This window comes from Lepidochelys kempii, chromosome 25 (assembly GCF_965140265.1).
Source record: "Lepidochelys kempii isolate rLepKem1 chromosome 25, rLepKem1.hap2, whole genome shotgun sequence".
Classification (NCBI taxonomy): domain Eukaryota; kingdom Metazoa; phylum Chordata; order Testudines; family Cheloniidae; genus Lepidochelys; species Lepidochelys kempii.
In genome coordinates, this window is record NC_133280.1 from 14063865 (window position 1) to 14085794 (window position 21930).

Sequence of the window (21930 nt, forward strand, 5' to 3'; positions counted from 1 at the left end):
CCCCCCCACACACACCCCCACACACACACCCCTCCCCACACCCCCCCCCACACCCCTCCCCACACACCCACACACCCCTCCCCACACCCCCCCACTCCCCCCCCCACACACACCCACACCCCCCTCCCCACACCCCTCCCCACACACACCACCCCCCCCACCCCCCCCCACCCCCCTCTCCCCAGGCCATGGGCAGGGAACATTTCCCTCCGCCAATGTGGGCGTGGCTCTGAGCCTCAGCAGGGGAGGAGGGAGCAGGGTGGGGGTGCGTCCTGCGGCTCGTTCTGGCCGAGCCCACCAATCAGGCGCGCCGCCCGGGCTCCCCCAGCGCCCCGGGGAGCCGCGGCGGCGCGAGCGGGGCGGGCCGGCCATGCCGCGGCGCTGGCAGGGAGCTGTCCTTCAGCACCACCCGCGCCAGCCCCCGCGGCGGCCGGGATCTGCCCGGCGCTGGAGCCCCGGCGAGCGCTCGCCCGCCGCCCTGCGCCACCAGCCCGCCGCGGGGCGCCCGCCGCCGGCAGCGCTTCCCCGCCGCAGCCCCGCAGCCCAGCCCCTGCCCCCGCGAGCCCACGACCCGGGGGGGCGCCCCCGCCCCCGCCGCCGCGCCGCGAAGCCGCCCCCCGCCCCGGGCGGCTGCCGCCTCCCGCGGGGTGCGCAGCCCGGCTGCGGAGCGGAGGAGCGGGCTCGCGTGCGGCAGCCCCCCGCCCAGCCGCGGCGCGCCCCCCGCCCGCCTGTGCCGCCGCTGCGCCTGCCGCCCGGGGAGAGCCAGCCGCCGCGCCGGCTGGAGCCCGCACCGCAGCGCTGCCGCTGTCCGCAGCGAGCCCGGGGCGAGGCGGGGCGGCGAGCTCCGAGCCCGCGGCCGCGCCAGCGGCTCGCAAACTTCCCCGGCGCCGGCGGCTCCTGCGCGTCGCGGCGCTGCGGGTCCCAGGGCCCCCCAGAGCAGCAGGTAGGGGCGTGTGTGTGTGTGTGTGTTCCAGAGACTGTGTGTCTGTGTGTTTTCTAGTGTGTGTGTGTTTGTGTTTGTGTGTTCGAGTCACTCTGTGTGTGTGTTTTCTAGTGTGTGTGTGTTTGTGTTTGTGTGTTCGAGTCACTCTGTGTGTGTGTTTTCTAGTGTGTCTGTGTGTGATGTGTGTGTGTGTTCCAGAGACTGTGTGTCTGTGTGTTTTCTAGTGTGTGTGTGTTTGTGTTTGTGTGTTCGAGTCACTCTGTGTGTGTGTTTTCTAGTGTGTCTGTGTGTGATGTGTGTGTGTGTTCTAGCGACTCTGTGTGTGTGTGTGTCCCAGAGACTGTGTGTGTGTGTGTTTTCTAGTGTGTGTGTGTTTGTTTTTGCTAGTGTGTGTGTGTTTGTTTGTGTGTTCGAGTCACTCTCTGTGTGTGTTTTCGTGTGTGTGTGTGTGTGTGATGTGTGTGTGTGTTCTAGCGACTCTGTGTGTGAGTGTTTTCTCTGGGGACTGTGCACTTTCCCCCCGTGCTCCTCTTAGCTCCTCCTCGCCCAGTGTCATTGTGCAGTGCAGTTTGGTCCCCCTGGTGTGTGAGTGTGTGTGTGTGTGTGTGTTTGGTTTGTAAAGCTCACACAATGCACCACTGGACGGGGGGAGGGAGGATTTGCGAGCAGCCCTGCTCTCCGAGTCCAGCTAATTGCAGCTGGCAGAGGAGAGATTAGTGAAGTGGGGAGAGAGAAAACCCGATGGACCCAGTCAAGGGGGGGGGAGCATTTTAATGATGCTTGGCTGCTAGCAGATCTTTGTCTGAAGAGCCTGGGACTTACCAAGGAAAATGTAGGTACCGGGGTTGTGTTAAATACCTGATTCCTTTCTGTGTGGTTAGGAAGGGGGGATAGATATATACCTTCATAGGAAACCTGGATATGTTTCTTTCCCACCCCCGAAAACCTAATGAGGCTGCTGGAATCCCATAGAACTGTCGGGGTCCCCCCTGGCCTGAACTGCTGGGTCTAGAGCATTTTGATGACAGGCTCAAACTTTGCCTTCTTCCCTCCCCGCATCATCTTGTGGAAGTGAAGTCCTGGCCTTGCAGAGGGTATTGGGGGTGGGCTCGTCCATCAGGTCTGGGTGCTGAGCCCTGCTTCTTTCTGAGCTGAAGGATGTGATGCTGAATTTTCGGGAGGGAGAGGGATTCTTGAAAGTGGCTACAAATTCAGCGCAGGGTTTTGTCCTTCTCTGAGACTGAACGGTCCGTGGGGGTCTGTGAGATTGGGCCCAAGGAATGATTCAGGGATAATTTTGTTTGTAAGGGTGTGAAATTCTCTCTGTTACTATGGCCTTATGGAGCAGTTCTCAACCTGGGGGTCACAATCCCACAGGTGTCAGGGGGCCACGCCCACCCTGCTCTTCCTGCAGTGCTAAATGGGAAAAGGGGGGCGGGGTCCCAGATAGACCGCGGGTGGATGGGAGGAGGGTGATCCCTATGTGGAGAAAGGGGCCCTGGCTTGGAGATGGGTAAGAATCCCTGTCCTTGTCACTCCCAGTCTCTTCCCTTAACCTTGAGTTTCACCCGATTCTGATTTCTGGTTGGCTGGTTAGTTTCCTGTCAATTGTAGCTAAAGTGCTGTTTGATTCCATCTCTGGGTGAGTCCCAAAAGCTCACACCCTGGGGTAGGGGAAATGGAAATAAACGGCCGGTAGCCTCACCTGCCGAGGGTCTGCTGACTTATGGCTCCTGAACATTTCTCTGATCCTCCTCACGCTGGTGTTCAGTAAACCTTGAATGAGCAGAGGGCTTAGAATGAGGGGAGCGTTCTTCAGTCTGAACTTTCTAATATCCCTGGCATTGGGCAGAGACCCGTTCAATCAAAGGGAATTAGTAGCTGTGGCAGACAGAGGTGAGGATAGCTTGTGTGTGTGTATCGATCTATGCAGAGGCTCAGAGAACTACCCAAAGTAAAGGCTGGAGTTTTCAGTAGGAACCTAAGTGAATTAGGTGCATACGTTCCATGGAATTCCAATGGATAGGGAGCACCCAACTCCTTTTATGCTCCTTTGAAAATCTCACTCAATATATCTGGGCTTGATCCAACGCCCATTGAATTCAGTGAGTTTAAATCAGGCCTTTACATCCAACTAAGGTGTTCATGTCTTGTTTTATCTCAGCTGGACCATCAGAGTTTTCTCTTTTTTAATTAACCTATTGATTGATTGCAAGGTTTTCTACAGAGGATAAAAGATCCCTGATAATTCACCAGAGAGATTGAAAAAACAAAATAGACAAACCGTTCATGCGTTATCTTTGTGCTTTTGCCTTTTATAACTTCTCAAAAGGGATCCAAGACTTTAATATTAGAAGTCACGTGTTGCGAGTAATGTCTTCTATTAGAAGGAGTTTGAAGCTTTTCCAGAGTAACAGCTAGTTTGCTTTTTTACCATAACGTCACTTCCTAATGGAGTGGAAGTGTGGCCGGGCAGCCTTAGCCATGTAAAGATGGGTTAGCAAGTTTAGTGTCTGCAAACAGCTGCATCTCCATGTAGGTATTGACTTGGCTAGCTAAACGGTTCAGTGTTTCTGCAGTGAAGTCCAGCCATCCAACCCTAGAACACTGTAGTAGCTGGACAGTATTTCCCAAACCGGGCTTGCAGAAAAGGTGTGCAAAAGCCATTGAATTGCTCGTGCCAAGTCAATTTATATGGATATGAAAGGAAGAGGCCTCTCTCTCTCTCTCTCTCTCTCTCTGCACCCACTGAGTTTATAGAATTAGCAGCAATGTGCATTTAAAATTGTCTGTCACCAGCAGCTGTAGATCCCAGCGACTGGAGGGAGGAGTGGTGGTGGGGACTTAGGATAAAGGGAAAGGAAAATAGAAATGTCACACTCGTGTCCTCGCTGCCTCCATCATGGGCTGGGAGATGAATCAGAGCAGCGCTGGGGAAGTGGACTCCGAAACAGGTCCAGGAAGGGGGAGAATCAAATTTTGGAAAACTGTTTGATTAAATGTCGTGTTTTATCAGTATCGGTCAGTTCTGCCCGATGCAGGAAATTGTCTTTCTAGAGCAAGGGAAATCCTGCGCTGTTTTGCAGGATCTTTGAATGACACCCTTTACTTTTAATACCCTTCCTACTGGCCTGCCCCTTCCCCCAAAAAAGTGATGGTGTCTTTCCATAAATGGTCCAGATCAGCTGAGGTAAATCAGCCCTAGTTCTGATTAAATCAGTGGGCCCAGATCCCCACTTGTTACAAATCAGCATCACTCTCTTGCTGTCAGTGATGCTCTCCTGATTTAAACCAGATGAGGATCTGGCCCAGACTGATGCAGGGGTAAGGGATCAAAATCTACCCTTTTTGATTTTGTTCAGCTAAGGGACCAGTCGTGGCCTGAGAATATTTGATAACTGCTTATATGGGGATGGTGGGAGGTTTTAAAAAGCCCTGATAAGTAACGTTTGTACGGCTGCAGATCCAGGCTTCGTGACTTGTCCTCAGCAGCATTTGTTTGCTGAGAGAGGCCTTCTAATCTATTACAACTGGGGGACCAGCCTGTCACCTGGGGTGTGAAGGGAGGCTACAACCACGCGAATGGAGGCAGGCAGTATTGAACAAGAAAGCTGGGATCCTAGGGAAGGGACCGGCCCCTCCAGTGACAGCCGTGGGGTTCACCACTCGTCCCATGACAGTGCCGCGTGTCCAGCTCTTGATTTATGTAATTTGAGTATTTCCTGCAATAAAATGCATCCACTCCAAAGTCAAGTCCGAAATGCATCCAACGTTGCATCTGGATCTCAAAGTGACAGGGTCTATAAAAAGACTCTTTTGCTCCCAAATAAGCATCCCTGGCCCACTCTTCCCCCCCACCCCTGCCAATCACAGCCCCAGGGAAGTTGGTAAACTAGGAAGAGGCTTTGCAGTCTGCCCTTAAGAAGGGGTGGGATGTGTGTGTTTGTGTCGTGCTCTGTCATAGACACCCCTCTCCTAGGGAGGTGTGTCTGTATCTACAATGGAGGAGCTCTGATATATGGTCCTGATCCTGCAAGCCTTTCTTTGCTCAGCTGCCTGGCTCTGGCAGGGTGCTTGTGTGAGGGAAGGCTCCTGGCAGGGGGGAAAAGGGTTTTCAGGATCAGAACTGCTGCCTGGATCCTCTGATCTCCATGGAGGCAGGCAGGGGAGTTTTTTAGAAGGACAGCCTGATGCTTTGCAGTTCTGTGACTTTCACCGAGGCTGGCAAAGCGCATCCCAAAGACCACATAACAACCCCCTCCCCCCAACTCAATAAACAATAAAAGCCCCAGGCCTGGGCGGGGGGGGGGCGGCACCCGTTAGCATCAGGTGAGCAAACAGGGCAATGAGGGCAGGAGACGCGTGGCTGAAGGTCGCGCAGTGAGTCGGGGACAGAACCGGGGCAGCGAGATTCCAAATCGCCCGTTATTCCCTCTAACCCGTGTTCTCCTGCCAGCTGGGAGTAGAACCCAGGAGTCCTGACTCCACCTGCCCCACTAACCCGCCCTCCACGAAAGCTATGTGAGGAATGACACAGAAGCTAAAAGCACAGCGGAAACGCCTCCCATAGCCAATGAAAGGAAAGGGCGTGGGCTCTTTCCCTTTCAGGGTCAGGGTTGCTCTGCTCTTACCAGTTGTTGCGTGACCTTGGCCAAGCCACGTCCCTCTTTGGGCCTCAGTTTCCCCATCGGTACAATGCAAGGTAATCCCTGCCTAGCCCATGCCCAAAAGGCGCTCCCAGCTCCTTGGTGGGAAGCTGGTGCGGAAGGGCGCCCGCTAAAGCCAAGAGGCAGCACAGAGCAGCTGCCGTCTCACTCCGTTGCCTGTCCTCAGTCCCCATTTAAAGGCTCGTTAACGAGGTGCTGAGCAACGGGCCGGATCCTCCCTTGGTTTGAATGGAGCCTGAAGGGCTCAGGCACCAAGGCTCAGCCTGTGGGCCTGTGTCAGCAGCTCGGGGAGGCTCCTCCGGTATGTCTGGGGACACAGCCCCCAGCGCCGACCTCCCTTTGTTCTAAGCGCTTTGTAATTAGTAGAGTGGCCCGAGTGCAATCTGTGTCTGGAGATAGAGAAGAGAAGCGTGCTGAGCCGAGCTGGGGCCGCGTTTATACAGGGCAGGAAACCAGTGGCAGCGCCTTCACCCAGTGGGGGCTTTTCCAATTAACTTGATTGCCGAGGAGCCAAGAATTGGGTCTAAGGTGCAGAGTTTATTATATAACATGACCCAGCAGCTGCAGGACCCACAGCAGATGCATTTAACCAGCTGCTGTCTCATGGGTGTTTCAGTTGTGGAAGGCAATGCTGTGCAAAGGGTTAGAGGCCCTGGACTGGGACTCAGGAAACCTGAGTTCTGTTCCCAGCTCTGCCTCTGGTCTGGTGGGTGACCTTGGGCAAGTCACTTCCCTGCTCTGTGCCTCAGTTTCCCCTCCCACCTTTGTGTGTGTTGCCTGCAGTATAAATCTTTGGGGTGGGGACTGTCTCTCACTATGTGTCCTGATCTCAGTTGGGCCTTCTAGGTGTTACTGTAATACAAAGATAGAACAAGTGTATGGAGGGAGTGCTGTGTGTTAGGGAGAGCACACAACTGGGTGTCAGGACTCCTGGGTTCTCTTCTTGGCTTAAGGAGGGTGTGTGGCCTAGAGATTAAGGCACAGGGATGTCAGTCAGGACTCTTGGCTTCTAGGCACAGCTCAACACTTGGGCAAGTCACTTCCCTGCTCTGTGCCTCAGTTTCCCCACCTGTAAAATACAGATAGTGACTTCTGCCTAGCTCCTGTGGTGACAGGCACCATATAACTGCTGAGCACAATGATCGTCTACTATGAATAACTCCAGAGTGGCGGCCTTGTTGCAAATGCTTCCTTGCTCCATGCAGTGTATGGACCTGAGGCCCGTTGCTGAGTGGATAATCAGCTGTTCTAGCACATCAGTCAAACAGCATTTAATAAAACCCAGTCCTGAGGTGGGAACTCGGTGCCAACGCCAGACAACGTGTGGCCTACGGTAACACAAGTGTGGCTCTTTGTCTCCCTCTAGTGACTGGACCAAATAGAGCAGTTTATGAGTCAGTTACAGGCTTAAAGTGACTGCACCTGGCCCTTTAGTGCAGGCAGTCGGGGCTGGTGATTTGAGATCCAAGGTGCAATCCACACAAGCCGGGGTGTTGTTACAAGCGATAGCTTAAATGCACGATGCTGCATAACAGCAGTTGTATATGAAGGTTCCCCATGCTTTGCAGTTTGCCTGGTGATTTATGCTGAGAAGGCAAGAGAATGGCTCATACCCTTGCACATCCTGAGGGCTGTGGTTCACCACCTTACGCTGCAGGGGACACCGCCAGAACCCCGCAGTGGGTTTTCCCCCTCCGTTTGCCATCAATCCCCACCCTACAGACACATCCCTGAAAGATCAGAGAGCCGCCCTCCTACCAGCCCTGTCCCCATCCACCAGCTGTGGCCCCGACAGCCACCAGCTTGATAGGCCCCTCGTGCAGGACAGGTAACATCATGCCCTGCTGAGCTTGGCCGTGCCGGGAATAAAGAGCAGAATCTCAATGCTCCCCGCTTGCCCCTGCTGCGGCAGTACCCCGAATTCTAGAACCTGTGGCCCGAAGTAGGCAGCCCACCAGAACCATTTGGAAAGGCCGTTACCGAACGCAGTGGCCGGTGATCGTCCTGTGCGGTGGCATGGCATCGGGGTGGCTGGGAGCCCGCAGCCTTGGAGAGGGGCCGGAGCTGGGGCAAACAGCCGTCGCTCGGGAATTGTTTCCTAAGAGGCAGTGTGTGAAAGGTGCCCAATAGAAGCAGACAGCCAATTAATCTCCCCCTCATTTAGAAAACAATAAGGAACAAATAGTCCAGTGGCTGCCATCGGGTCGTGGCTGATGGCGCAGGCATGGAGCACGCCCATCCAGAAGACAAGTTGCAGGCCCACCGCGCTTAGAGAAAGCAAACCAAAAGGCAAAAAGAATTGTCAGCGGAGGAAAATGTTGCATTTGAGACTGTCCTCTGCCAGCGATCCCGTCGGCCCCCTGTATTCCTTTAGCACAGGTGCAGGTACTGGGGCACCTGCATTCTGTTCCAGCCACCGAGAGGGGAGTGGTGTTTAGTGGTTAGAACAGGGGCTTGGGAGTTAGGACTCCTGGGTTCTATTCCTGGCCCGGGGAGGGGAGGCTAATGTGTTAGAGCAGAGGGGGCAGGGCACCTAGGTTCAACTCCCAACCAGGATTCGCTGGGTGACATTGAGAGAAAAGGTGGGTGAGGGAATATCTTGGACTGGCCCAACTTCTGTTGGTGGAGGAGGGTGATATGGTTTAATTTTCTCCCCTGTTCAAACTTACCCTGGAGCGATTCTTCACCTCACAAGAAGAGGGGAGAAAATCAAATGATTCCAACCTCACTCACCAGCAGAAGCTGGTCCAATACAAGATATTCCCTCCCTGACCTTGTCTCTCTCTTACCCTGGGACTGACACGGCTACACCAACCCTGTAAACAACAACAAGTGACCTTGAGAAGGTCGCTTCTGGCGAAGGTTTTATCCCCCAGCTGCAGCCGTTGAGAATAAGGCCTTGGTTACACTTTACAAGTTTTATTGGTATAACTATATTGGTTAGGAAGGGTTGATTGTTTTTCACCTGAAATAATTATACAGGTGAGATGTAGTTAGATTAGTGAAAAGGTACCTTACACTGATACAGCTTATTCCCTGTTCTGTATGCGAATAACTATGCTGCTGTTTGTGCATTCACACTAGGGTCTTCGTACCACTTTAGCTAGACGGCGTGCAGTGCTGTTTCTAGTGTAGACAAGGCCTGCATGTCTCTGGGTCTCTGCTGTGTCATCTGTAAAGGGGGGGAAATAGAGCTGGCTGAGAATTTTTGACCCAAACTTCTTTTTTTTTTGTTTTTTGGTGAAAGATGAAGGTATGGATCAACTGAAACGTTTCACAAATTTGCATCGAGTTTGGGGAACTGTTTTGGTTTAAAAAAAAGTCAAAATGTTTTGTTTGAACATTTTCTTAACCAAACAATTGGATTTTTTGATTCAAAAGTATCTTTAAAAACATTTTCAAAATAAAAGTAAAAGGGAAAAGAAGCTGGAAATCGAATGACATTTTTTCAACTTTTTGAATTTGACAAAAATTCCCCAAAAGTTTGGTTTGGGGTTGACCCAAAATGATTTCTCCCCCTCCCCCAAATCCGTTATTTGCCCAGCAGTAGGTGATAAAAATACCCTTAAATTGCACCTGGCACAAAGGGAGAATAATCTTGAGTTCCTGTAAGCTAGATCTTCCTTTCTCCTTTTATGGAGGACAGAAGGGATCAGCAGGATGGAGGAGTTATTTATTATTATTTATTTATTATTTTCTTGCTGACATTTTCTGTTGAAACTGAACGATTCAAGAGGTTGAAATAGGGTTTGTGATGCCAGGTCTGGACTGGACCCTCACACACCTGAGATGACATGTTCCCTGCAGACAATTTCAGTTTTGACAAAACCAAATTTTTCCTTTTGGGAAAATATGAATGCAGCTAATTCCTGCCAGCTTGGACTCTGAGCAGAGGAGTTAGGGCCTACGCTGCATCCTGGGATGGGGAATCCTGGGGTCAGAGAGCAGCCCCAGCCACCCAGGACATGGACACATGACCCCAAATTTGCAGTTTCTCATTTTCAGGTCTCATGGGAGAGTTTGCAGATTATTGGTGGGAGCTGGGTTTCAGGGAGGTACCACCCGGATGCTCATACTAATGTGAACCCAACCTCTTACCTGACTGCCCCGACAGGGCATACTGCTTCCTGTCCTCACAACTGAAGCAGTTAAATGGCCCGTCACACCCTCTCTGCTCCACATAGTTTATCAGATTTTCTCCTCTCCCCCAGTTTAGCCTGGGCACTGTCTCTGAACCTTTCTCTAGTCTCTGCTGCAGAGAAATCCCTGCGGATGCTCATGCCACCTCCCCAGCCTTGTCCTCACACAGAGAGCACTTAGCTGTGGCAGGAGAAATGGTGTTGGCAGGGGATGGGGCAGGTTACAGGCCTCTGCGAGTGAAATTCATGCTCTGTCAGGGCCCGATCCTGCTCCTCTGAGTCACGGGGAGATGGAGCAGTTGGCCTGGAAATGGATCCAGTGATTATGGAACTGGCACTCTGCCAGGAGAGGGGCCCATTTTACATATGGGAAAACTGAGGCAAAGGGGGGTGGGGGAGGTGACTTGCCCAAAGTCACAAGAGAAGTCAGTGGCAGAGCTGGAAATAGTCCTGAACAGAGTCCTGATTCCCACCCCCCTTTTCTAACCACTAGACCACCCTCCCTCCGGGGACAGAAGCCCTCTTTCACTTGTGCTCTAACCAGTATCCTTACAGGGAAAAAAAGATATTTTCGGTTTTGATATCCATGGGTTTGAGAGAACCTTTTCAGGAATGCTGTCTGAGTTCGTGGTCCCAGCTTTGCCGGTGGGTTGTAACATTTCACGTCCTGTGTCTTTTTTTTTTTCCAAATTCCAAGCCCTGTTTTTAAACCTGGCATGTTGGAAAGTTTGACTTTTATATTTAGCCAGAGTTCCATCCCAAGCTTACTCCCCTAGCTCTGTTGCTGCCTTTGGTCCCCAGAGGTTGCGGACAATATTATTTCCGTCCAGATGTTTGTCCACTAAATCACGTGCACACTTGCGGCGATGACCCTGGAAGAGAGCTATCTGTTTCTGATGCCTGCTCTTGGCGTGTGTCATGAGGGAATAACGAGGAGCGCAGCCAAACAGTTACGAAAAACCAACCCCTCAAATAATTCCCACCACACCCACAGCTGGAGGGACACTATATCAAATCTGGGCTTTGTAACAGAACCCAGCTCCTGATCCTTTCAGAAATAGGGTTCCTAATTAGGAATAATTCTATTCGTGTATTTCGTTGCTGGGCATATATTGGTTCATTTCTATAGTGACTCTGGCTCTGCGCTTTGGGCGGGGCTGTCTTTCAGTTTTGTTTGTACAGCGCTGAGCGCAATTGGATTCTGGTTCCGTGACAAATAAATAACAGCAGTATTAACAAACCTACGTAGTGAGCGAAATGTGAACTGCCCCTTTAAGAAGAGGGAGGGGGCACTTGGCAGGAGGCCTTCCTGGGGGCCGGTGTGCAGGGTGAGTGGTTGGCACGGAGCTGGGGACGAGGACTCAGTTTCGCCACTGAAGTCCACGGAGCTTTGCGGCTTTGCACCAGCTTGGGGTCTGGATGACTCAGGGGTCGGCAATGCACTACGGAGCCTTTCGCTGCAACGTCGCTGGTTCAAATCCAGGCCGGACTGGTAGGGGGCAAAAGCCATTTCCAGCTAACACCTGTTTGGGCAGCCCCTGGGTGCAGCGAGTTTGATGGGACTCAGCACACTGATGCTCTGGAAAGCTGCTGACAGGGTTAAAGAGGTCAGGCTGGGCTCACTTCTGCGCCCTGCAGGCTAGGCCTGGGTGCGGGCAGTGGTCCCTCTATCTTTGGGATGAGAGAGGATCACGCCAGGGGCCGATTTGCAGGGGGAGCTTGCGATCCATGCCACGCACTCCTGTGGCTGAACAGAAGCAGGGATGTCCATCTGGCACCTCTTCCCAGCCCCAGGGGGCTCGTGCAGCTGCCATCTCTTCATCCACTGGGGGTAACCCCAGCAAACGGAGCGAGAGCTGGTGGGGGGCTACGAGCATCGGCCAGGCAGGGTGGTCCCAAGTGATTGCTGTAAAGAAAGGGTGGAGGCTGCTCTGAACTAGGGCTCTGGGAAGGGGATTGGGGACGGGGAGACCCTGAGGGTTGAGGCAAGCGAGGAACATGTGATGGAGCAGGTGTATTAGGCTAAGGGCCAGCTAACTCCCTCGGAGCACAAGCGTGGGGATCTGAATTTGGACCAGTAAGGCCGTCTGGTCCTACAGAGCTCAATGCTGATTCCCAAGCGAGAGTGCCCTGCTGTCATCCACCGCGCCCCCTACCACTGCACTGGGGCATCGGGGTCGGCACCGGCTGAGAAGTGAGATCTACCGAGTCCCCACGCAGGACCGTGGGGGTCAATGCTGAGTCACCTGCATGCAGCCTGCGTCCCCTGCCGCTGTCTCGCACCCAGGCCTGACCCTGCTGAGCTTGGGAGGGCTGCCGGAGATCACAGCTGGAGATGAGGTCGCTGCAAAAGACACCTCTCCTGAGCAAGTGTGTTCTGCTGATTCATGAGCTGGGGACGGCAAACTGGGCCCTGGGAGGCAGAAAACAAGAGACGTTTCCTGGCACTGGATCCTCGTGGGCACGGAGCCGCCGACCGAGCCGGCTGTATCTGAACCCCTGTCCCCATGGCACCAACAAAACACCATCTCTCTCCTTGCCGCCTGTCTCTCTCTCCTTTCCATGCGGAGGGCAGAGGCTTTCTCGCTCGCCTTCCACGCTCTCCTCCTGGCCTGTGAATGTTGATGAGAGCATTGCTGGGCCTCTCCCTGGCCACAGTTCGCTCTCTGCTCTGTCTCATAGATTTTGGGGTATTTGCTTTTACACTGGCCATCCACAGGGGCAGCGGGTGCCTCTGATGAGCCGCGAGGGAGGTGACGCAAACTGGATTGAACGTCAAATGGGTTTCTTCCTTCAACAGCTGAAGTGAGGGGTCTTTGCGTCTCCCGGAGGCTAAAGAGGCCGTAAGCAGAGAAGACAGAGAGGATACCTGGGCATTCTGAGGTTCAGTGGGGGGGGGGGGGCTGTAGGGGGGTGTACGCACAAATGCGTGTGAGATTGGCCCCAGGCTCATGTGTGCACGAGTGTGACCAGTGTGTGTGAGATCAGCACCAGGCTGGGGTGTGTGACCACCACTAGGTCTCTGGGACCGTGTGTGCACAGTGCTGGATTAACACAGAGGTAAACTAGGCATGTGTCTAGGTCCCAAATTTGGGTAGGATGGGGGGCAAAATATGGGGAGGGGGGTGGTTGTTTTTTAAACTGCTCCCGTATTTATTTCGGTGGTCTGCTCCCAGATCGCAGGCAGCCTGCCCTTTGTCACTGGCAAGCGCGCCCCAGAACGTCCCGAATTTCCTGTGCTCTGTAATTCAGCATGTCCAGGGGCTGTGTATGCAGGAGCATCGATTCCCCCGCGCTCTCTCCCAGTGTCAGATTCCAAGGCAGCATGACAGGGTAATTTTTGCTTGATTTCCTCCTCCCCCCCTTTTAAAGCGACTCCGCTACCCAGCCCTGTAATTACCCCGACAGTGCTGCGTGGAGGGTGGGGTTCCACTGGCAGCATTCTGGCGGCGGGTGGGGGGAGAGCAGCGTGCCGGGGGCGTGAATGCCAGGGCTGTAATTATCCCCGCCAGCCATGTCGCTCCCCCTTGGCTGGAAGGAGCTCAGTGCCTCAGAGGGCTCTGGGGGGAGCAGGACTCCTGGGGCAGCACCCCGCAGGTCTGGATGGGCGCAGAGAGACAGCAGTGTGCAGGGAGGCCCTGGCAGAGCTGACTGGTACCTTGGCTCCTTGCTGCCTGCCCACTAGGGCTAAGTGCTGGTTAAGTTGCAAGTGGGAATGAGAGAAGGGGAGAACCTACACCTGCCGTGTGAGTGTGGTTGTGAGCACCCGATCTCTGTGGGTGTGACTGTGGGCCTCTTCTACAGCAGGGGCCGTGTGCGGGACGCCTGTGATGCCCAGTTGTGTCAGTGTGAGAGGACGTGTGTGTGTCTGAGTTTGAGGGCGTGTTGCCTGCCTTGTGTCAGGTGGTGTGTGCACCGTGGCACTGCAGACTCGAGCTGGGCAACCTTTTTCGTCCGCAACTTTTCTTCCCCCCCGTGCCAAACGCAGGCTCGGCGGCACCGGAACGGTCTGTGAATTCGCCAAACGGTTTCAGTGGGAAAGAAACCTTCAAAAGGAATCCGCAGACCTCAAAACGCTGCAATTCGGTGACTCCAAAGGACTTTTCATCTCGAAGTTTCCTTTGCTGCTGTTAAAAAATGGAACCCGGTTTAAAATGCTCAGAATCAAAGCAAAGCATTTCGTTCAACCCAAAAGAATTATTCTTTTACTTTCAATCTGCCAAAACCTGTGAAACTTTCCATTCGCAGTATGACCCCAAATGATCTTTTCCGGCATTGCCAGCGAAGTGAGAAATCCGTTAGGCACACAGCACTGGTGGGAACGACGCTGGGGTATTACTCCATTCTCCTGGGGTAGGAGTTTCTGGCCCAGGGAAAGTCTGATCTTCCCCACCCTTCTGGGCCTGCCTTGCTGTCTCTGAGCCCATCTCCTGTGTTTTCACCAGCCTCCCTTCCTCCTCCACAAAGGTAGCCTGTGCTTTAATCAACTTCCCCTGTAACTGGCACCCTGTGTTTGTCTCATCCCAGGTCCTTTGGAGACACGTCTTAGGTCCGGCCTCCTCAGCCCCCCAACCCCGGGCTAGATCAGAACATTTCCACTCCTGCTGGCTCCCTTGACTTTGTTCCTGTGATCCTTGTTCATTAATTTCTGTTCAGACAAGCCGTGTCACTCTCAAAGGCCCTGGAGAAACGAGTCTCCAAGCACTGGACAGAGAGAAGATTTTGTTCCATCTGCCACTTGGAGGCAAGAAACTGGGCAGAGCCAATTACCAGGGAGCTCTTGGCTGGAGTAGTTCCATGCCAGCCAGGTGTGAAGTGCGGAAGCTCTCTGGGAATAGCCCTCCTGTCACGCTGCTGGGTCTTCTCTGCTACGCCGAGCCAGGCCTGGTCAGTAGCTGGATGGGAGACCAGCACGGAAAATACACGTGGTGCAGGAGCTCCTGGTGCTGAAGGATCACTCCTGACTTGTTGCTGTGCAGCTTCGGATGGTGCCTTTCAGATGAACCGTGCAGCCAACCCGCTGTCACGAAGGGTTCCTGCGGCTCTTGTTAAGCAGACGGTGCGCTGCGCCCTAGAGGTGGCTGCATTTCAGTGGTCGGTGGCGGGATCCCTGTGTGTCTGCTTTGGGGTGACAGCACTAGGTCAGGGCTGCTCCTACCGTGGGGTTATTCTCTGGAGACGAGTTCCTCTGCGCCGTGGTTTGTGCAGAGCTGAAAGAAGCGAAGGGCTGTATGAGGGCTAAATATTATTACTTACTCAGACTCGGATTGCTTGTTCTCTCGCTGTATCAGTCACCCTCCAGGAGCTGGGCCTGCCTCTGATGCCCCAGTCAGCACCCACCCACAGATCCACGGGTGACCAGATCCATCTCTCTCTGTGCCACTACTCACCCGCTCCAGAGTCAACAGCCCGGCGGTGCCAGCCTGCCCTCTAAACCTTCCCTGCTCCCAGCTACTGAGGTGGATTTTATGAGTGTGGCTGGGTGTCGGCGGGTGAGTTTGCACCTGCTGGATGTTTTAAAGGGCCTTGTTGCCTGTGGGCCTGGGAAATCGCACATAGGCCGCCGCTCCTCTCCCCCCCCCCCCCCTTTTTTTTTTTTTTTTAGCTAGCCTGCAGCTGTTCCATGTAGCAAGGAGTTTGGTGGAGGACTTGCTTGCAGGTCGTTTCTGCGGATCTTTGTAACTCTCAGCTCTGCAGTGGGCCAGCGGAGCTGTCTGCATGCTCTGCCGAGAGCTGCCTTCTGAGATGGCATTTGCATGTTGGTGCAGAACCTATATTAGCCCCTACCAGGCCTGTCTGTCTAGCCAATCAGTGTAGATTAGGTGTCTGTACTTATCATATAACCTTAGCAGTAGAGGGATATGTTTTTTTCTATCAATACCTGAGTTTAACACGAGGCTGCAGTACACATTAGAAAATAGAGACCATATATAAAATAAAGTTGGACGACACTGTTCATCTGGTCTCTATTTTCCAGTATGCACTGCAGTTAAGTGCTACACTTGGAACTGGCCAGCTGCCCAGACACTTAGAGACAGTCTGACCCGCAGTACGGTATATTTTGTACACACTTCCACACCGCAAATGCCCTCCTGTAGCTCACTGTATTAGAACTGAGTTGATGAGGTCTCTCAGGAGCTGTGCGGCACACGTCTCTTCAGATAGATGAGGTACGGGAAGGAGTCCTGTGCATGGAGCACTTAGTGCCTCTGGGGGTCGGTACCTGGGACCCTCCCCTGGATTGCCCCTAAACCTCCCCCTTCCCCTTGGGATGGGAAATTATAACTTGATCAGCAGGGAGCCATGGGCCCGAGAGATGAAGTGACTGGAGAGCCAATGGCAGAGCTGGATATTGAGCCCCCATTAAAGCCCCAACCTAGCCCCTTTGCCACAAGGCCATCTTCCACCTATGTCCATGACCGCGGTATCTGAGCTCCCAGCTGCCAAGGGTGGGGCTGGCCTTGCCTTTTCTTTTTCATGGGGGTCTGTTTCTCTGCGCCGATCAGGAATTCTATGCAGTGGATCATAATCCCTGCCCCGCCCCCAGTTTTCGGCTGAAATCTCTGGAAATCCAGGGCAAATCAGAAGGATTGTTTTTGATCCTGTTGGTTTTCTTTCGCTCGTTCTCATTGTTCTTCCCAAGAGATTCTCTAAAGGAAGCAGCTCCGGCACCCGCGGAGCGTTCACTGTGAGTGAGTGGCTGTGTGTGCGTGTATGTGTGATATGTAGCTCTCTCTCTGCACGGGGAGAGGGGCTGTCTTACCTGTGTCCTCCTTCTCAACCCCAGTTCGAAGGAGGACACAGCCACCCATGGTCTTTGCGCCTAGGAGGGTCTCAGAACTCGGAGTCCCCCCACTTTTGTCTGTTGTCACACGGGGCCGTGGCTTTGATGATGCAGCCTCACCCCTCTCACCCCCTGTCCTTAGCCTCCCTGTTGAGGTTGCAAACAAGCACCTCTGTTAGGACATTGGCCTTCAAAACTCATCCCCGAGGAGCTGAAACGAGACCCTCTGATTTCTCCCCATGGCCACGAGATGGGATTGGTTTTGGAGACTGGGCTGGATTTGCTGTAGCCCACCACCAGCTGGCTGCCACCCTGCTGCACAAGCTAGTAGCATTGTCCCCCATCACCCCAAGGGTCTGCAGGCTCGTTCGGGTCTCTCGATGGGCTCTCTGAGGTGTCCCCGAGGGTCAGCCTGATCTGGACATCCTCCATAGCCAGTGGACAGCAATAGGACTCCCATTGACTTTGGTGGGCTTTGAACCCGGTGCAGAGAGAGCAGGGCTCCGTTTGGTGGGGCGATTTCTCATGGCCTGTCTCAGGTGTATCCAGGAGCAAAGCAGAGCCCCGTTGGAGGCCTCAGTGACTGCTTTAGAGGATGGGGCTTCCCACTTGCCCACGTGCTTGGAAATGAGATGAGAAGCCATCCCTCGTGGGACCTTTCCCTGTTGTACGTGGGTCAAGCAGGGGATGGATTATGGTGCTCTGCACCACGTCTGTCCCCTCTCTTTGTCTGCCCTGGAGAGCACCCCAACCCTGCTGCATTTAGGATCCGTCAGCTTTTTAGAAAGAGGGCTTTGATTTTCGAGCTCATCTTCAGTGCTTTGGGCTAGTGACCGTGCTTCGAGCCTGATCAAAAGGCTTTTCATGTGACTGCAAGAATGAGAGGGGCCATTCCACAAAGCTGGAAGGTGGCAAATTGACGTCTGGCAAAAAAAAGTGTTTTTCCATCCAGGGCACAGTGAACCCCTGGACATGGCAGCATTGAGGCCAACAACTTAGCAACACTCAGAAAAGCAAAGCAAAGAAATGTGTAGTGAGACTAGCTAGTAAAATTATGAAAGGGCTTTGGAAGGGCTAGAAACCTTCATGCTTCAGGGCATGAGCCCCAATCTCTAATAGGGGTCAGGAGGGAAATTTCCCAGGGAGCAGGTTATCCCAACAGTGCCTCCTGCAGGATTTTTCTCTCTGACCCAGTTGCTGCTGGTTAATGTAGGGGACAGGCTGGATATAGACCTGACCGGGAACGTTTTTACATCTGAAAAAGCTGATTTCTCAAAATCAAAACTGTTCACGAGAAAAGGGTAGTTTGGACGAATCTGATTGGGGAAAAAATTGGAAAAAAGTTTCAAAATAGTTGAAATTGGATGTTTGGCCATTTTCTAAGTGAATTGTTTTGGGTTTTGGTTCATAATCGCTTTTTGTTTCAAAATTTTACTTAATTTATACTTACAAGAATTCTTTTTTTTTAAGTCAAAATCAAAATTAAATGCGTAGAAATTATCAAAACAAAGCATTTTGATTGGTCCGCTCTGATTTCTTTTCTTTTCTTTTCTTTTCTTTTTTTTTTTTTTTTTTGATTATCAGTTTGTGAAAATGTTTGCGATTTTGACTTTGATTTTTGATTCAGGATGGGAGAAATTTTCAAAATCTCAAAATTCTCCTGGGTTGGGAAAATAATTTCCTGCTCTACACTAGCTAGACGGGCCCACGGTCCAACCCAGTGTTGCAGTTCCTATGTTCCTGTGACTATATAGCCTTGTGTATGTACGTACACACACACCCACACACCCACACACCCACACACCCACACACACACCCCTACCTTTCCTCCTCTCTTCCTGCCCTGGCTCCATTGCGAGCAGAGAACCTGGAAGTCACGTTGCTTTGGACAGTGATTGTATAACAACCCCCTGCCAACTATACTAAGCCCGAACAAACTCACTTCACTGGTGACCCTGCCTCAAAGCTGGAGCACACGGGGGCTTCGCCTATCGGCCTCGCTGCACTGGCTCCAGAGTGGGAGGTGAGGTGTTATTCCAGATCTGCTGGGGGCACTCTGTTGACGTGCAGACACTTGGCTAACAGACGGAAGATTCACTCCCCAGCCCGTGCCCCGCGCCAGATGCAGGCCATTAATCAGCTCTGGGGAAAGACCTGTTCGCCAGCCAGCGCGATGGCTCCACACAGCTCAGGAAAAATCAAAGCCTCATTAGGGAGGCCCAGACAGACCTGTCCACCCCGCTCTTGCGGCTGCAGCTGTTCTCTTCCCGCTTGGCAGCAGCCTCTGAAATGCTGGGTCCCTGGACGCCAAAGCAGTGGTGGGCCGAGGAAGGGGTGTGAGGGAGGGTAGCCTGGCAGGTGTCCAGCCACTGTTCTTCATGCTGTGATTCTGCCCGTGCTCATTGCTATGCAGGGAGACCAGCGAGAGCTACTTACATTTGGGATGCTGTGTCGGTCAGTAATTTTCAATCACACCCCTGACAGCTGTTCATGATCCTGACGCCTCGGCGAGTTATTAGGGGGCGCGCTTTGTTCTGAGCGAGTGCCTCAGCTCTTGTGGATCTGCAGATATCTGCTTTATATCCACGGACCATGTTTGTGGATCGCAAATTGTATGCGGATACAGATTTCATATCTGCCTAGGGCTCTACGAGTGGGCGCTGGCTGTTAGATGAGATTTGAAACTGATCATTCAAGTCCCACGGTCGTCTTAGAGCAGCATGCCTCGGGTGGCACGTGGCCAGGGTTCATGACCAAATTTGGTCTGCTGGTTGGATCATTAGCATCCCCGGCCCGGCCCGGTTACTGACTGGGAGGGTGATATAACCTGCTTCTGTCCAACCCCCCACCCAGGGGTGGTTTCAGCTGTACACGGAATTCTGCACTTCCTGCATTACCCTGTTGCTGTGACTTGTTATGCGGTTAGTGCACTTCGCCACAGAGGTGGCCGCATTTCCACAGTGGTCGAAGGGATCCCTGTGCAGAGCTGAAGTTTACAAAATCCTTTTGGGAACCTTTGGGATCAAAGTATTTTAACCAGCTGAGTTGTTTGTTGTTTTTTTTTGGGCATGTTCAGAGGTGAGAGCAGGGACTGGCAGTCAGGACTCCTGGGTTCAATTCCCAGCTCTGGGAAGGGAGTGTTGTCTAGTGAGTAGATCAGGTAACCATGCCCCCTTGCATGTGTACCTGTATCCCAAGAGGCTGCTGAATTTTTCTTTTTCTTTCTTTCTTTCTTTCTTTCTTTCTTTCTTTCTTTCTTTCTTTCTTTCTTTCTTTCTTTCTTTCTTTCTTCTCTACCTACTTTTTATAGAGTGCCCATCACCACAGCATCTGAGCTGCATTACGCCCCTCCCCATGCCTGCCTTGTCCTCTCCTCCTGGTCTACTGCCCTGGGGGTGAATTTCACCCTGCAATGGTTCCAAGGTTGGGCAGGGCCGAGCAGACAAGCTCCTCACCTCTGGGTAGGCCCTTGCAGCCCTCTCACCCAGCATGGTCCCTGCCTCTGGGCCTCCCCATCCATTTGCTAATGGAGCCTTTATCCTCACGCTTGGTTGCCATCCACAGCTCTGCATCTTGGTAATGTCAGGGGTCTCCCTGCCTTATGGGTGGGCGCCACGGCCTGCCTTCTCGCAGCTGCCAGGGAACGGAGTTCAAGAGCGGCCCAGGGGTGCAGTTTAGAGCCACACACCACTGTGTAGGTGGGCATCATGGGCCACCTCCCGATGCTTGCTCTTAGCAGTCATGGTCTGAGGTTTGAGAACAGCCCAGGGCCTGCACTCCCTTCTCTGTCCATGTGGCCCGTCTGTAATGCTAGATAAGTAGCACTTGAGGGGCCAGTTAGGGATACAGACTAATAATTATCTCAAATCCTGCTTTGTAGAATGGAGGCTGCAGGCCCCGGGGGACTCGGACTGAGAAGGGGACGAGCTCTCCCCTTCCCCCACTTGTCTCTCTGCCCCCGGGTTTGCGTCTCTCTAGCCCCATCTCCGTCTCCTTCCAGGTAAATGCGGACTCCCAGGTTCTGAACCATGCTGGATCCAAGACAGTGTTCAGCGAGCCCAACCCCTTCACCGAGATAGCCATGAACAGCTGCAAGTACAATGGAGGCGTGGTCCGACCCCTGAGCAGCCTAAGCGCCTCCCAGCGCAACCTCCATGAACTGGCGGCCGAGACCCAGCCCCTGCAGACCCTCCACAGCTCGGGCCTGGAGGTGGTGGTCTCCAAAACCGAGCAGGCCAAGGATACAAGCTTGCAGGCGGATGAGGAGTCGGCGGCGCGCTCCCGGAACCAGAAGAAGAACCAGAACATTGGGTACCGGCTGGGCCACCGGCGGGCCCTCTTCGAGAAGCGCAAACGCCTGAGCGACTACGCCTTGATCTTCGGGATGTTCGGCATCGTGGTCATGGTGACGGAGACAGAGCTCTCCTGGGGAATCTACACCAAGGTAGGGACCGTGGCTGGTCGTGAAGCCGAAAGGCCGGGGACTCGGGGGACAGACGTGCCTGGCTCAGAGAAGAGGCTGGCGCGAGCCCTGGGTACCGCATAAGTCCCCTTCACGCCCTGTGGGAACCAGGCCTGTATGTCGCCCTTGGGAAGGAAAGGGTCCGGGAAGTCCCAGCCCTGGAGCGTAAGTGGAACTTTTATCTGGTACCTAGGTCTCACGCGGGCGGGGCCTCTGCCCAAGGTGGGCCCAGCAGGGGGCTGGAGGCCCTGTGAGTGCAAGACAGCTGTGTTCGTACAGCACCTGGCACGCCAGGCATCCGAGTGCCACCGTAACACGCGTAAGGGATAAGGAAAGTGTGTGAGGGTGACAGAGAGAGCGGGCCTGCCAGCGGGTTTGAACGTCGGCTGGCTGTGGGGGTGCGCACACATGGGCGTGCCGGGGTGTGGGGTGGGTGCGTCTCGTCTGGGGAAAGGAGGATGCGTCCCAGAGTCTGTGTATGTGTACGTGCACCGATGTAGGGATACGTGCATGGACCCAGCTATGTGCGTGTGGACCTGTTCTCTGGGTGCATCGTGTGTGCGCCCCTCCCCATTCCTGTGTTCTGTGTTTGCACCGGCCCGGCAATGCACAAGCTGCACTGAGGATTAATGGACCCTGCTCTTTGCTGCGACGTTTGATGCTGATGGGCGCTTTGTGCTGACAGTGTGAACAGTCCTGGCTCAGCGAGATGCTTTATCATTCTTGCTCAGCTGGCTTCTCTCCAGGGCTGATGAATCATCCCCCGAACGGCAGGGGTGTGGGACCAGATAGAATCGTTCATGCAAACACCCGCCTGTCCCCTGCACGCTGCCATGCAGCTCACCTGTCCCGCACGCCCCTTGTTGACTGCACATTGGGCACGTGGGGAGAGTTTCCCTGTGACTACAGAGCCCCAGATCTTGCCGCTACAGAAG

General features: G+C 53.6%; 1 protein-coding gene across 3 annotated transcripts in view; it reads left to right on the forward strand.

Annotated features, from left to right (window-relative positions):
* Positions 1-21930, forward strand: part of KCNN1 (potassium calcium-activated channel subfamily N member 1) — a 76075-nt gene that overhangs the window by 24372 nt on the left and 29773 nt on the right. The window contains exons 1-2 of one of the 3 annotated variants that reach the window (XM_073324116.1): positions 879-943; positions 20534-20977. In XM_073324116.1, the coding sequence (XP_073180217.1) occupies positions 20615-20977 (363 nt within the window). In that variant the 5' untranslated portion in view covers positions 879-943; positions 20534-20614. Of the gene's footprint in view, positions 1-878; positions 944-18516; positions 18557-20533; positions 20978-21930 lie in introns of those variants that run through there. The other 2 variants (XM_073324117.1, XM_073324115.1) reach the window with 2 other exon arrangements.